We start from the raw sequence: 12,478 nt of genomic DNA, 5'->3' as shown, positions 1-12,478 counted from the left end.
TGATCCAAACCGCTAAATCACCCTCAATCCCATGCCTCCGTATTTTCTGCAATAGCCTACCATGGGGAACCTTATCAAACGCTTTACTGAAATACATATACACCACATCAACTGCTTTACCCTCATCCACCTGTTTGGTCACCTTCTCAAAGAACTCAAAGGTTTGTGAGGCATGACCTACCCTTCACAAAACCATGTTGACTATCCCTAATCAAATTATTCCTTTTCTAGATGATTATAAATCCTATCTCTTATAATCCTTTCCAACACTTTACCCACAACCGAAGTAAGGCTCACTGGTCTATAATTACCAGGGTTGTCTCTACTCCCCTTCTTGAACAAGGGGACAACATTTGCTAGTCTCCAGTCTTCTGGCACTATTCCTGTAGACAATGACGACATAAAGATCAAAGCCAAAGGCTCTGCAATCTCCTCTCTAGCTTCCCAGAGAATCCTAGGATAAATCCCATCCGGCCCAGGGGACTTATCTATTTTCATACCTTCTAATTGTTAGAATTGTTTCTAACTAACCTGTCTTATTAGACCCTTAGATTTTTTTTAAATTGGGATTTTTTTTTTTAAAAAATGGGACTGTTAGTTGTCACTGAGGCTGATATCACATCTCCCTGGGATTGTCATTCCTGGAGACCTCACAAAAGTTAAAGATTTTGAAGTCACAAAGATTTCCCCAATTTCACTATCTTTCAGATCCAGTTTGGCAGCGTGCAAGTTTCTATACTTAAGAATTGCAAATAAACATATTTTAGCTATAGGGAAGCAATTATGGACTGCCAATATGTCTTTTTACCATGAAGGACTCGCCTTCTCAACCTAGTTCCCTTGCCTAAAGCATGATGACACTCGATTAAACCACCCCCAGATGGTGCTGTCTAATGAGAAAGCAGCCCTATTGTCTGCTAGGACGAAGGCATCTTTACTTTTACCTACTTGTTAAAAAACTCTAGCTCCCTTAATTTCCTCTACATACTCAGACAGACACCAAAATACATTTTTAAAAAAAAAAAAAATTGGTGATATGGATGGAGGGAAAGACTGCAAAGGCAATGGAGCCTTTCCACCAGATTCACTGAGATGATCCTTTTGTCTTGCCAGAACTTGCTGCTCCTCAATCTCTCTTCTCCAGGTACTTTTCACTTCCATTCCAGGAGGCACTGAGCAACTGATTCACAACTTATAAAGTCTTCTTCCTGCTCCTCTGCTCCTCTGCTGCTTGGCCTGCTGTGTTCATCCAGCTCGACACCTTGTTATCTCAAAGTCTCTGACTTGTTGATTGAAAGCAACAGTTGAGGGAAAATAAATTAGCTTTCTCTAGGTATATTTCTTTTCACTACAGAGATGATGATAGCCGCCCTCTTTCCAGGGGTATGATGGCTTCTGCCAATCTCGTTCAAGGGTTTCGACCCGAAACGGCAGCCTTCCTCCTCCTCTGATGCTGCTTGGCCTGCTGTGTTCATCCAGCTCTACACAGTGTTATCTCTATTGTGGGGCTGTTCATTTCTTGGTTGCTTTGTGAATGTACACTCTTCCCTCTCCTGCTTTGGAAACACTAATGATCTATTGTTGATGATTTCACACTGCACCTCATACTCCGAGCCACTTCCAGCTCTGTTTGACAATTTGCTCTTTACAGGGTCACATTAGTGAGTCCAGTCAGCTGGTCAGTTATTATTCGGAGCCTGTTTGGTTATTGTGTGAAGCTCCATTTTCCTTCAAATCCTTGTCTTCAGATTCTTCCAGTGTCCTACCTCCTCTGTATCTCTGTAACCCCCTCTAGCCCCAGAACCTTCCCAGTTCCCTGCACTCCTCTGATCCTGGCCTTTTGATCGTCCCACCAATGGTGGACATGTCCTTGGTTGTCTTAGTCATCAGCTCTGGGATTTCCTTCCTAATGCTTCCTGTCTGTCTCCCCTCAGTGGTGGGGTGAGCTGTGATGCCAAAAATTACCAGCTTGTGGTTGGGTTGTTTTTGTTGGCACCATCCTGTTTCCTTGATTGGGTTGAGGAGGAACCTTAATGAGAGGAGGATCTTCTGTCACGCATGTTGCTATCCCACAATAAACTACATGCCAATACAGGTTACATTTGTCAGAAAGACATTGTCACAGAGACTTAATCTTTTCTCACTTGTCTCCACCCAATTCTGTATAACCTCATCAGTTTGGGTAAAGCTCCATGCAATCTCCAGCGTTAACCCTTTTTCAAAACCATTACAGTACTGTTGTCACAAGTACATTTATTTATGGATCATGTGAATCAGAATGGGGCCATGTTTGGACAGTCCTGCCTTGCAAAAGATTTGTTGTTTGTCTGGAACTGGAAAGACAAAAGGTGAGAGGAGATTGCAGTCTGTTTGCTGTTTACAAATAAGAAGCCAAGTGATCTTGGAAAGCAGCACCCAGTAAAGTTGTCTTTTCTTTTGAAAGAGATAAATGTCGACTTTTATTGTTTTAACTGTTGAGCAAACGGATATGCAAAACCCTAATGATTCTTGGTGGCTTATGCCAAGCAACAGCCTCTGGACTGAGGTGCTAGGTCGTTAACTTTACACCTAGTAGCTGTGGGCAGTTGTTGTTAGAAAAGTTTGCAAGGGCCTCTGTCTCGCAACACACTGTCTCGGAGTGCCCTTTGTACCTGTGTATAAATGTGAGTTTAGGATTAAGGAGAATATGTATTTAATTTGTATAGTAGCTTGGTTGATGACATAAGAACATGAGAACTAGGAGCAGGAGTAGGCCATCCAGCCCCTCGAGCCTGCTCCACCATTCAATAAGACCATGGCTGATCTTTTTGTGGACTCAGCTCCACTTACTTGCTCACTCACCATTACCTTTAATTCCTTTTACTGTTCAAAAATTTGCCTTAAAAACATTCAATGATGACCAGTTAGCCACTTTGTTTGAAAATTGCCCATTATTTGATGGTGAGTAGACACTGACAATTTTGTTGCAGCTGGTGGAGTAGTGAAGTTTGAGTTGCAATGCACTCCTTTTGTCAGGATCACAATCCAGTCCACTCCAGCCTTGAGTTGCTCTGGCAATGTGTTTGTATGTGCATGTTGCAGTCTGGAGCTATGGATTGTTTTGTCAGAGGCTCAATCCCAGAGCTGACCAGGGATTTCTCTCACTCTTACTACCTGCCATTCGTGTATGTGCTGAAGGATTTGCAGGTGGTTTATCAATCCCTGGGCAGCACTACAACCATCCCTTCCTTGACCACCGGAGACGGACTCCAACCCAAAGATTCAGGCTTAGGTCCCCATTGCACCTCAACACCTGCCTCTCCTTTAACAGTGTCTGTAGACTCAATCCCCTTCTCGAATCCTTTTGCTAATGCTGTTGGGGGGGGTTTAAACTAATGTGGCAGGGGGATGGGAACCAAATGAGGAGGTTAGTGGACAGTAAGGAGGTAGTAACTAAAGCCTGTAAGGAACTAGACAATGAAGTCAGTGTGACTAAGGGGAAGAGTAGGCAGAGAGCAGATGATGAACACAAAGGGACAGGTGGTCTGAGGTGCATTTGTTTTAATGTGAGAAGTGTAGTAGGTAAGGCAGATGAACTTAGGGCTTGGATTAGTACCTGGGAGTATGATGTTATTGCTATTACTGAGACTTGGTTGAGGGAAGGGCAAGATTGGCAACTAAATATCCCAGGATATAGATGCTTCAGGCGGGATAGAGAGAGGTAAAAGGGTTGGAGGAGTTGCATCACTGATCAAAGAGGATATCACAGCTGTGCTGAAGGAGGGCACTATGGAGGGCTCGAGCAGTGAGGCTATATGGGCAGAGCTCAGAAATAGGAAGGGTGCGGTAACAATATTGGGGCTGTACTACAGGCCTCCCAACGGCGAGCGTGATATAGAGGTACAAATATGTAGATAGATTATGGAAAGATGTAGGAGCAACAGGGTGGTTGTGGTGAAGGGAGATTTTACTTTTCCCAACATTGACTGGGATTCACTTTGTTAGGGGTTTAGATGGAGCAGAATTTGTAAGGAGCATCCAGAAAGGTCTTCTACATCAGTATGTAAATAGTCCAACTCGGGAAGGGGCCATACTGGACCTGGTTTTGGGGAATGAGTCCGGCCAGGTGGGTGAAGTTTCAGTAGGGGATTACTTTGGGAATAGTGATCACAATTCCTGTAAGTTTTAGAATACTGATGGACAAAGACGAGAGTGGTCCTAAGGAAGAGTGCTAAATTGGGGGAAGGCCAACTATAGCAAAATTCGCCAGGAGCTGGGGAATGTGGATTGGGAGTAGCTGTTTGAAGGTAAATCCACACTTGATATGTGGGAGGCTTTTAAAGAGAAGTTGATTAGAGTGCAGGACAGACATGTCCCTGTGAAAATGAGGGATAGAAAGCGCAAGATTAGGGAACCATGGATGACAGGTCATATTGTGAGACTAGCAAAGAGGAAAAAGGAAGCATACATAAGGCCTAAGCGACTGAAAACAGACGAAGCTTTGGAAGAATATCGGGAAAGTAGGACCAATCTGAAATGAGGAATTAAGAGGGCTAAAAGGGGTCATGAAATATCTTTAGCAAACAGGGTTAAGGAAAATCCCAAAGCCTTTTATTCGTACATAAGGAGCAAGAGGGGAACTAGAGAAAGGGTTGGCCCACTCAAGGACAAAGGAGGGAAGTTATGCGAGGAGTCAGAAAATGAGTGAGATTCTTAATGAGTACTTTGTGTCGGTATTCACCGAGGAGAGGGACATGACGGATGTTGAGGTTAGGGATAGATGTTTGATTACTCTAGGTCGTTGGCATGAGGTGGGGGGGGGGGGGGGGGGGGGAAGGGGGGTTGGGTATTCTAAAAGGCATTAGGTGGACAAGTCGCCAGGTCTGGATGGGATCTATCCCAGGTTACTGAGGGAAGCAAGAGAGGAAATAGCTGGGGCCTTAACAGATATCTTTGCAGCATCCTTGAGCACGGGTGAGGTCCCGGAGGACTGGAGAATTGCTAATGTTGTCCCCTTGTTTAAGAAGGGTAGCAAGGATAATCCAGGTAATTATAGACCTGTGAGCCTGACGTCAGTGGTGGGGAAGCTGCTGGAGAAGATACTGAGGGATAGGATCTATTTACATTTGGAAGAAAATGGGTTTATTAGTGATAGGCAGCATGGTTTTGTGCAGGGAAGGTCATGTCTTACCAACTTGACAGAATTCTTTGAGGAAGTGACAAAGTTGATAGATGAGGGAAGGGCTGTGGATGTCATATACATGGACTTCAGTAAGGTGTTTGATAAGGTTCCCCATGGTAGGCTGATGGAGAAAGTGAAGTCGCATGGGGTCCAGGGTGTACTAGCTAGATGGATAGAGAACTGGCTGGGCAACAGGAGACAGAGTTGTAGTGGAAGGGAGTTTCTCAAAATGGAGAACTGTGACCAGTGGTGTTCCACAGGGATCCGTGTTGGGACCGCTGTTGTTTGTGATATACATAAATGATCTGGAGGAAGGTATAGATGGTCTGATTAGCAAGTTTGCAGATGACACTAAGATTGGTGGAGTAGCAGATAGTGAAGGGGGCTGTCGGAGAATGCAGCAGAATATGGATATATTGGAGAGTTGGGCGGAGAAATGGCAGATGGAGTCCAATCCAGGCAAATACGAGGTGATGCATTTTGGAAGATCCAATTCAAGAGCGAACTATATGGTAAATGGAAAAGCCCTGGGGAAAATTGATACACAGAGAGATCTGGGTGTTCAGGTCCATTGTACCCTGAAGGTGGCAACGCAGGTGGATAGAGTGGTCAAGGCGGCATACGGCATGCTTTCATTCATCGGACAGGGTATTGAGTACAAGAGTTGGCAGGTCATGTTACAGTTGTATAGGACTTTGGTTCGACCACATTTGGAATACTGCGTACAGTTCTGGTGGCCACATTACCAAAAGGATGTGGATGCTTTGGAGAGGGTGCAGAGGAGGTTTACCAGGATGTTGCCTGGTATGGAGGGCATTAGCTATGAAGAGAGGTTGAGTAGATTAGGATTATTTACATTAGAAAGACGGAGGTTGAGGGGGGACCTGACTGAGGTCTACACAATCATGGGGTATACACAGGGTGGATAGCAAGAAGCTTTTTCCCCAGAGTGGGGGACTCCATTACTAGGGGTCACGATTTCATGGTGAGAGGGGATAAGTTTAAGGGGGATATACGTGGAAAGTTCTTTATGCAGAGGGTGGTGGGTGCCTGGAACGCGTTGCCAGCGGAGGTGGTAGAGGCGGGCACGATAGCGTCATTTAAGATGTATCTAGACAGATACATGAATGGGCAGGGAGAAGAGGGATACAGATCCTTGGAAAATAGGCGACCGGTTTAGATAGAGGATATGGATCGGCACAGGCTTTGAGGGCTGAAGGGCCTGTTCCTGTGCTGTAATTTTCTTTGTTCTTTGTTCCTTTGGCTCCAATGCTGTAATAAAACCATAAGGACATGAGCAGGAATGGACTCAATGACCTATCGATTGATCTCTAGTATTCAATGAGAGTTGATCTAATAATTCTCAAATCCACTTTCTTGTCCTTTCCTCCTAACCCTTGATTCCTTTTGCGTAATAAGTTAGGAAGTTGGACTGGAAAGGAACATCAATTAATTTTGAAAACTAATACAGGCACTATTTGTGCCATACATAAGCTAGTCCCAGCCTGGGACAGGCAGTTCACACACCCATCCCAGGAATTTTGAATTATTTGATTGTCAAGAGATATGTTATTACCATCATTGAGACTGGGAGGGAGGGACTCCTCCTCTGATCCAGGACTGTACTCCCGATTATAGGCTTCCTGAGTTATGTGTGCTTTTTCAGATTTCATTTTGAATCTGCCTGTCACATTCTTCACATTCCTATGCCTTCCCCAACTCCTCCAACCTTCTTGTGCCTCTTAGGACATTCAAAGTCATTATCATCCTCATCTGAGCTAATTTGTGCATGGTGTCGCTTTTCTCTCACTGCATTGCCTTTCTGTTTGTTCATTTTGAGACGTTTGATAAAGTGGCATTGTAGATTCTATCTCGGCAAGGGAATCCGGGGGCAGCTCCTTCAGTCGATTTTGGTCAATACCACTGTCTGATCCAACTTTTTTTCTTGTACTTATCTGTGGGACATGGGTGATATTGGCTGGGCCGCCACTTCTTGCCTGTACCTGGCTGCCCTTGAAGGTAGTGGTGAGTTGCAGTCTGTGTTATAGCTTGACCCACAATGTGCTTAGGGAGGGAATTCAGGAATTTGACCCAGCAACACTGAAGGAATGGTGATGTATTTCCCAGTTGAGATGGTGAGTGCTGTCTACGGATCTTTGGTGAATTTCTGCAGTGCACCTTGTAGATAGTAGCAGCAGTGTGTACTGAGCATCAGTGGTAGAGGGAGCGAATGGCACTACATCCATAAGCAATCAAGTGGGCTGCTTTGTCCTGGATGGTGTCAAGCTTCTTGAGTGTTGTTGGGGCTGCACTCATCCAGGCAAGTGGGGAGTATTCCATCACGGTGCTCCTGATTTTGTCTATGGTCATGTTTACACTTCACATGAATCTCCTCCAACACTATTTAACCCCTCTAATCAAAAGGCTCAGGTGATGAGTTCCAGGTGGGCCGACCATTGCTTGTTACCAAGAGAACATGAGATTAATTGATGATTTCCCCATGATCCTTGTGGGGGTTATCGCACCTATACTGGTTTAAAAAAAATTCTTTACATGGCTCAATGTCAAATTTCATTTTCATACTTGCACCTGCAAATTGGCTTGGAATGCTATATAAATGCAGGTGGTTGTTGGTGTGCTGTTTCAGTGGTTGGGAACGTGCTGACCTTTTGTTTGGTTTCAGGCGATGCAATTGGCGAAGGGTATCCGGGATCAAGAGCGTGGGGGCCGTGGCCAGATTGGTGTGGTGGATGGAATGCGGGAAGCTGCATCCCCACAGCTGATGAAGCTCATGTTTTACGTACTTGGGGAGAAGAGAAACATAAAATCCCCGATTCCAGACGTGGTGGTGGATCAGCACCAGAAGGCAGCTGTCAAGCTCTATCGGTGAGTGGCAGATACTTCACTGAGCTGTGGGAAGCAGGATGGGCTGTGAAGGGCGTGGGGGGGTGAAGGGAATGATGATGTGGGGTGGAGGAGAAGCCACAAATATTGAGGAAAGTGGGAGAAATGCTGATCACATTGGGCAGGGTGGTGCGGTGGCTCAGTGGTTAGCACTGCTGCCTCACAGCACCAGGGACTCAGGTTCAATTCTACCTTCGGGCAACTGTTTCTGTGGACTTTGCACATTCTCTCCGTGTCTGCGTTGGTTTCCTCCAGGTGCTCTGGTTTCTTCCCACAGTCCAAAGATGTGCAGGTTATGGTGGATTGGCCATGCTAAATTGTCCCATAGCGTTCAGGGATGTGTAGATTAGGTGGGTTATTGGGGGATAGGTCTGGGTGGGATGTTCTGAGGGTCGGTGTGGACTTGTTGGGCCGAAGGGCCTGTTTCCATACTGTAGGGATTCTATTAAATTTTTGATTTTTAAAAATCCCATTTTAGAGGAACAAGACTTTAACTCTTTGGCTCTGTTCCTACCAATTTGACATTGAGCATTTAGAATGGAATTGCTCCTTGCTATTCTAAAATTCATTTATAGAATGTGGATATTGCTGGCTGGGCTACCATTTATTGCCCATCCCTAATTGCCCCTTCAGAAGGTGGTGGTGAGCTGCCTTCCTGAACCGCTGCAATCCGTGTGCTATAGGTTGGCCCACAATGTTGTTAGGGAGGGAATTCCAGGACTTCGACCCAGCAACAGTGAAGGAACAGCAATTATATTTCCAAGTCAGGATGGTGAGTGCGGGCCAAGGAGTTCCCCACTAAGTGAATTTCTGCAGTGCATCTTGTAGATAGTACATGCTGCTGCGACTGAGTGTCGGTGATGGAGGGAGGGGATGTTTGTGGATGTGGTGCCAATCAAGCGGCTGCTTTGTCCTGGATGGTGTCAAGCTTCTTGTGTTGTTGGGGCTGCACTCATCCAGGCAAGTGGGGAGTATTCCATCACACTCCTGACTTGTGCCTTGTAGACGGACAGGCTTTGAGCGGTCAGGAGTTGAGTTCCTCACTGCAGTATTCCCAGCCTCTAACCTGCTCTTGTAGCCACTGTGTTTACATGACCAGTTCAATTCAGTTTCTGATGAATAATAACACAGGATATTGATAGTTGGGGGAATGGGTGTATCAGTGATGGTATCGCAATTGAATAGCAACAGGCAATGGTTAGGGTTCTTGTACTCGCCAATCTGTCTTTGAGGGAGATGATGGTGTAACAAGTCACTGGGCTGGTAATCCTGAGGACGTGGGCTCGAGTCTGATTGTAGCAGATGTTGAAATTTGAATTCAATTTAAAAGTATAGAATTAAAAAAAAAAGCCTTTTGTGTCAATTGTTTGTTTTTAAAACCCCACTTGGTTCACCAAAGTCCTTCAAGCAACGAAATCCGCCACCCTTGTTTGGGCTGGCCTATGTGTGACTCCAGATCCACCTCTTAAATGTTCTCTGGGCTATTACGGATAGCAATGGCCACGTTTTGTGAACACAACGCATCGATTCTGGCTGAGGGTGGGACACGGTCCAGTCGTAGGAATATACTCAGTGTTCCATGTGGTGACCTTTTGTCTGACCTCTCTAGTGTGACTGATTCCGAGGGAAAACTGCTGGTGCAGGAAATGGCAGCCCGACCCCTGACCCAGGATCTGCTGAACAGTGAGGTAAGTGACTGTACTGCCTATTCCAGAAGGGCATTGATGGGACCAATGAGGAGGAAAGTGGCAGAAAGAGAGAGAGAGAGAGAGAGAGAGAGAGAGATTCTTACAGGTAAATGGCAAAGCTACCTGAGAGAATGGCCTGAAGAGAAATGGAAGCACAGATTCCGTTTTTCTTAAAGTCTGATTGAATCCACCAGTCAATTTAGCATAAATCAGTGAGTTGATAGTCTCGTCTTAAGTGAACGTGAGACCAGAAGTTGATGTGGAAAAAACTGGTAGGAATTTTGTTCCTCGACGTAAGGAATCAAGGTTAGATATAGAGTAAAACTTCCTCTATTCTTTCATACTGACAGTAGACCTTGCCTTACACTGTCCCCATCAAACACTCCGAGCTCAGGTATAGACTGAGGTTAGATACAGAAGAAAGCTTCCTCTACACTGTCCCCATGTCTCACTCCCGGGACAGGGACAGCATTATCTCAGTACTTGAGTTTTTGGGGTTCCTTTGTGAAGATAGGTGGCCTTTTGGGGGTATAGTAGAATGGGTGTTGATCTTATTGAGACATAAGAACCTGAAGAAATCTGACAAGGTGGCCACCAAAGAATGCTGCTCCCTTGTGAAGTGAGTAGGATTAGGGGCATGGTTTAACAATACGGAATCTCCTGGTGAAGATAAAAAATGTCTCTCAATTTCCATCTCAAATTGTCATGAGTCTGTCGAATATCTTTTCCCAGAGTGGAGGACATGGAGTCGCTGAATATTTTTCAGGCAAAGAATCTTGACATAGAATAGGAGTCAACTTTAATGGGGTTAAGTCCAAATATGGTGTTGAGGCAATGATTAGATCAGCCATGGTGTTGTGCTGTTATAAACTTCCATTTGAGAAGAAAAAGGAGGAGGAAGTGGCTATTTGGGCCCTTGACCTTGCTTTGTCATTCAATGAGATCACATCTGATCGTCCACTTAACACTTGTCCCCTTATAGCACTTGGGATGTCTAATTTGTAGAAATCTATCAAAGCTGGTCTTGAACATATGCAATGGCCAAGCCTCCACATTTGGCTCAAAGGGCTGGACAGCCTGATCCTACTCCTAATTTGCATGTGTTAAATGACATCCCTAAACTCTGAGATGCTATCCCTTCGTTCTAGACTCACCAGTCAAGGGTAAACACAGGCATCTACCCCCTTAGACCCAGCAAGAATTTCCTAATTTTCAAGGAAATCACCTCTTTGTTCTTTGAAAATCTGGCAGAGAGGATCTGAACAGGTTTCAGGAGCAGAATTGGTGGGTGACCAATATTGGTTTATGGGGGATGAATGATAAGATTGGGAAAAGTTGATAAATCGTGACCAAGCAAGTTCTTTTACAAAAGTGGGATTTGGATGACCAGATCATTAAACACAATGAGCAACAACAGTACGGATGTAAAATTATCACATGAGTTCCTGCCCCCCAGTTACCCCACACTCTTTGCTGCCGGGTGACGTGTTCTTCATTGTGTTGCCCTGTCTGCCCACAGCCACTTGGGGTGAATATATCTTGTCTTTTGTCACAACATTTCACTACCACCGTCTTCCAGGTTTTCAGAACTAATAAACAGAAGTGTAGGCAAAATAATTTTTTTTTACATGCTCCAGAAATTTTTCATTTTTCATTTGATTTCGGAACACCTCAACAATGGAGCTAAGACCACGTGGTTTATTTCCTGTTCTGAGGGTCACTGAACCCAAAACGTTAACTCTGTTTTCTCCTTCTCGGATGCTGCCAGACCTGCTGAGCTTTTCCAGCAACTTTGTTTTTGTTCCTGATTTACAGCATCCGCAGTTCTTTTGATTTTTATTTGGTTTATTTCATGTGTGTATTGTTTTCTGATGTTGGTTAACCCTTTGTAGGGGATTCTTTTGTGTCTAATGGTGATGTTTATCATCCAATGCAACTGAGCATTTATTGGTTTGTTTCAGTCTCCAATCACCCACAATTTCTTTCCTTTCGCTCTAATTTCTTAGTTTTAATTGTAATCGATCAGATTGGCAGGAGTTCATTCCAAACAGTGAGAATAGTGTGATAGACCATTGGGAACGCCTTGTGTTAGAGCACATTAAACATAAACATGACCCAGTGTTACCCTAAACCTTCCTCCCTGTAGATTAGAAGCAGAGCAAATAGTTTGTACCTGACCATCGTAGAGATTTATAAAATCACTGAGGGGCGCAGATAAGGTGAATGGTAAAGGTCTTTTCCCCAGGGTGGGGGAGTTCTAAACTAGAGCGCATAAAATTTTAAGGTGAGAGGAGAAAAATTTAAAAGGGACACAAGGGAAAACGTCCTCGGACAGAGGATAATTAGTGTGTGGAATGAACTGCCAGCAGAAGTGGTAGATGTAGGCACAGTTACAACATTTAAGACATTTGGACAGGTACACGAATAGGAAGGGTTTGGCGGGATATGGGCCAAATGCAGACAAATGGTTCTAGTTTCATTTTTGGGAAATTTGTTCGACATGGAAGAGTCAGATCGAAGGGTCTTTTTCCGTGCTGTACAGCTTTGTCTCTATAACTTAATGGTGAGTTGTCTCTAAGCCTTGGAAACTCCACTATATTCTAGTTTGTGTAGCTAGATATTGGGTGAGGTGTATGATGATGGATACCTATGGGTATCCAGCCTTAGCTTTTTGGGCAACCAGTTCCAGTTAGGAACAAAAACAGAAGTTGCTGGAAAAGCTCAG

At 44.6% G+C, this 12,478-nt stretch overlaps 1 protein-coding gene across 1 annotated transcript in view; it reads left to right on the top strand.

Moving 5' to 3' along the window:
* The window catches only part of LOC109924038 (villin-1), a 62,226-nt gene that overhangs the window by 16,587 nt on the left and 33,161 nt on the right, over positions 1 to 12,478 (top strand). Inside the window, exons 6-7 of the mRNA XM_048599373.1 lie at positions 7,845 to 8,047; positions 9,675 to 9,753. Of these exons, the coding sequence (XP_048455330.1) occupies positions 7,845 to 8,047; positions 9,675 to 9,753 (282 nt within the window). The remainder of the gene's footprint in view (positions 1 to 7,844; positions 8,048 to 9,674; positions 9,754 to 12,478) is intronic.

This window comes from Rhincodon typus, chromosome 7 (assembly GCF_021869965.1).
Source record: "Rhincodon typus isolate 14 chromosome 7, sRhiTyp1.1, whole genome shotgun sequence".
In the NCBI taxonomy this organism is placed as follows: Eukaryota; Metazoa; Chordata; class Chondrichthyes; order Orectolobiformes; family Rhincodontidae; genus Rhincodon; species Rhincodon typus.
Note: the sequence above shows the minus strand (reverse complement) of the source record. Positions and strands in the feature narration are given on the sequence as shown.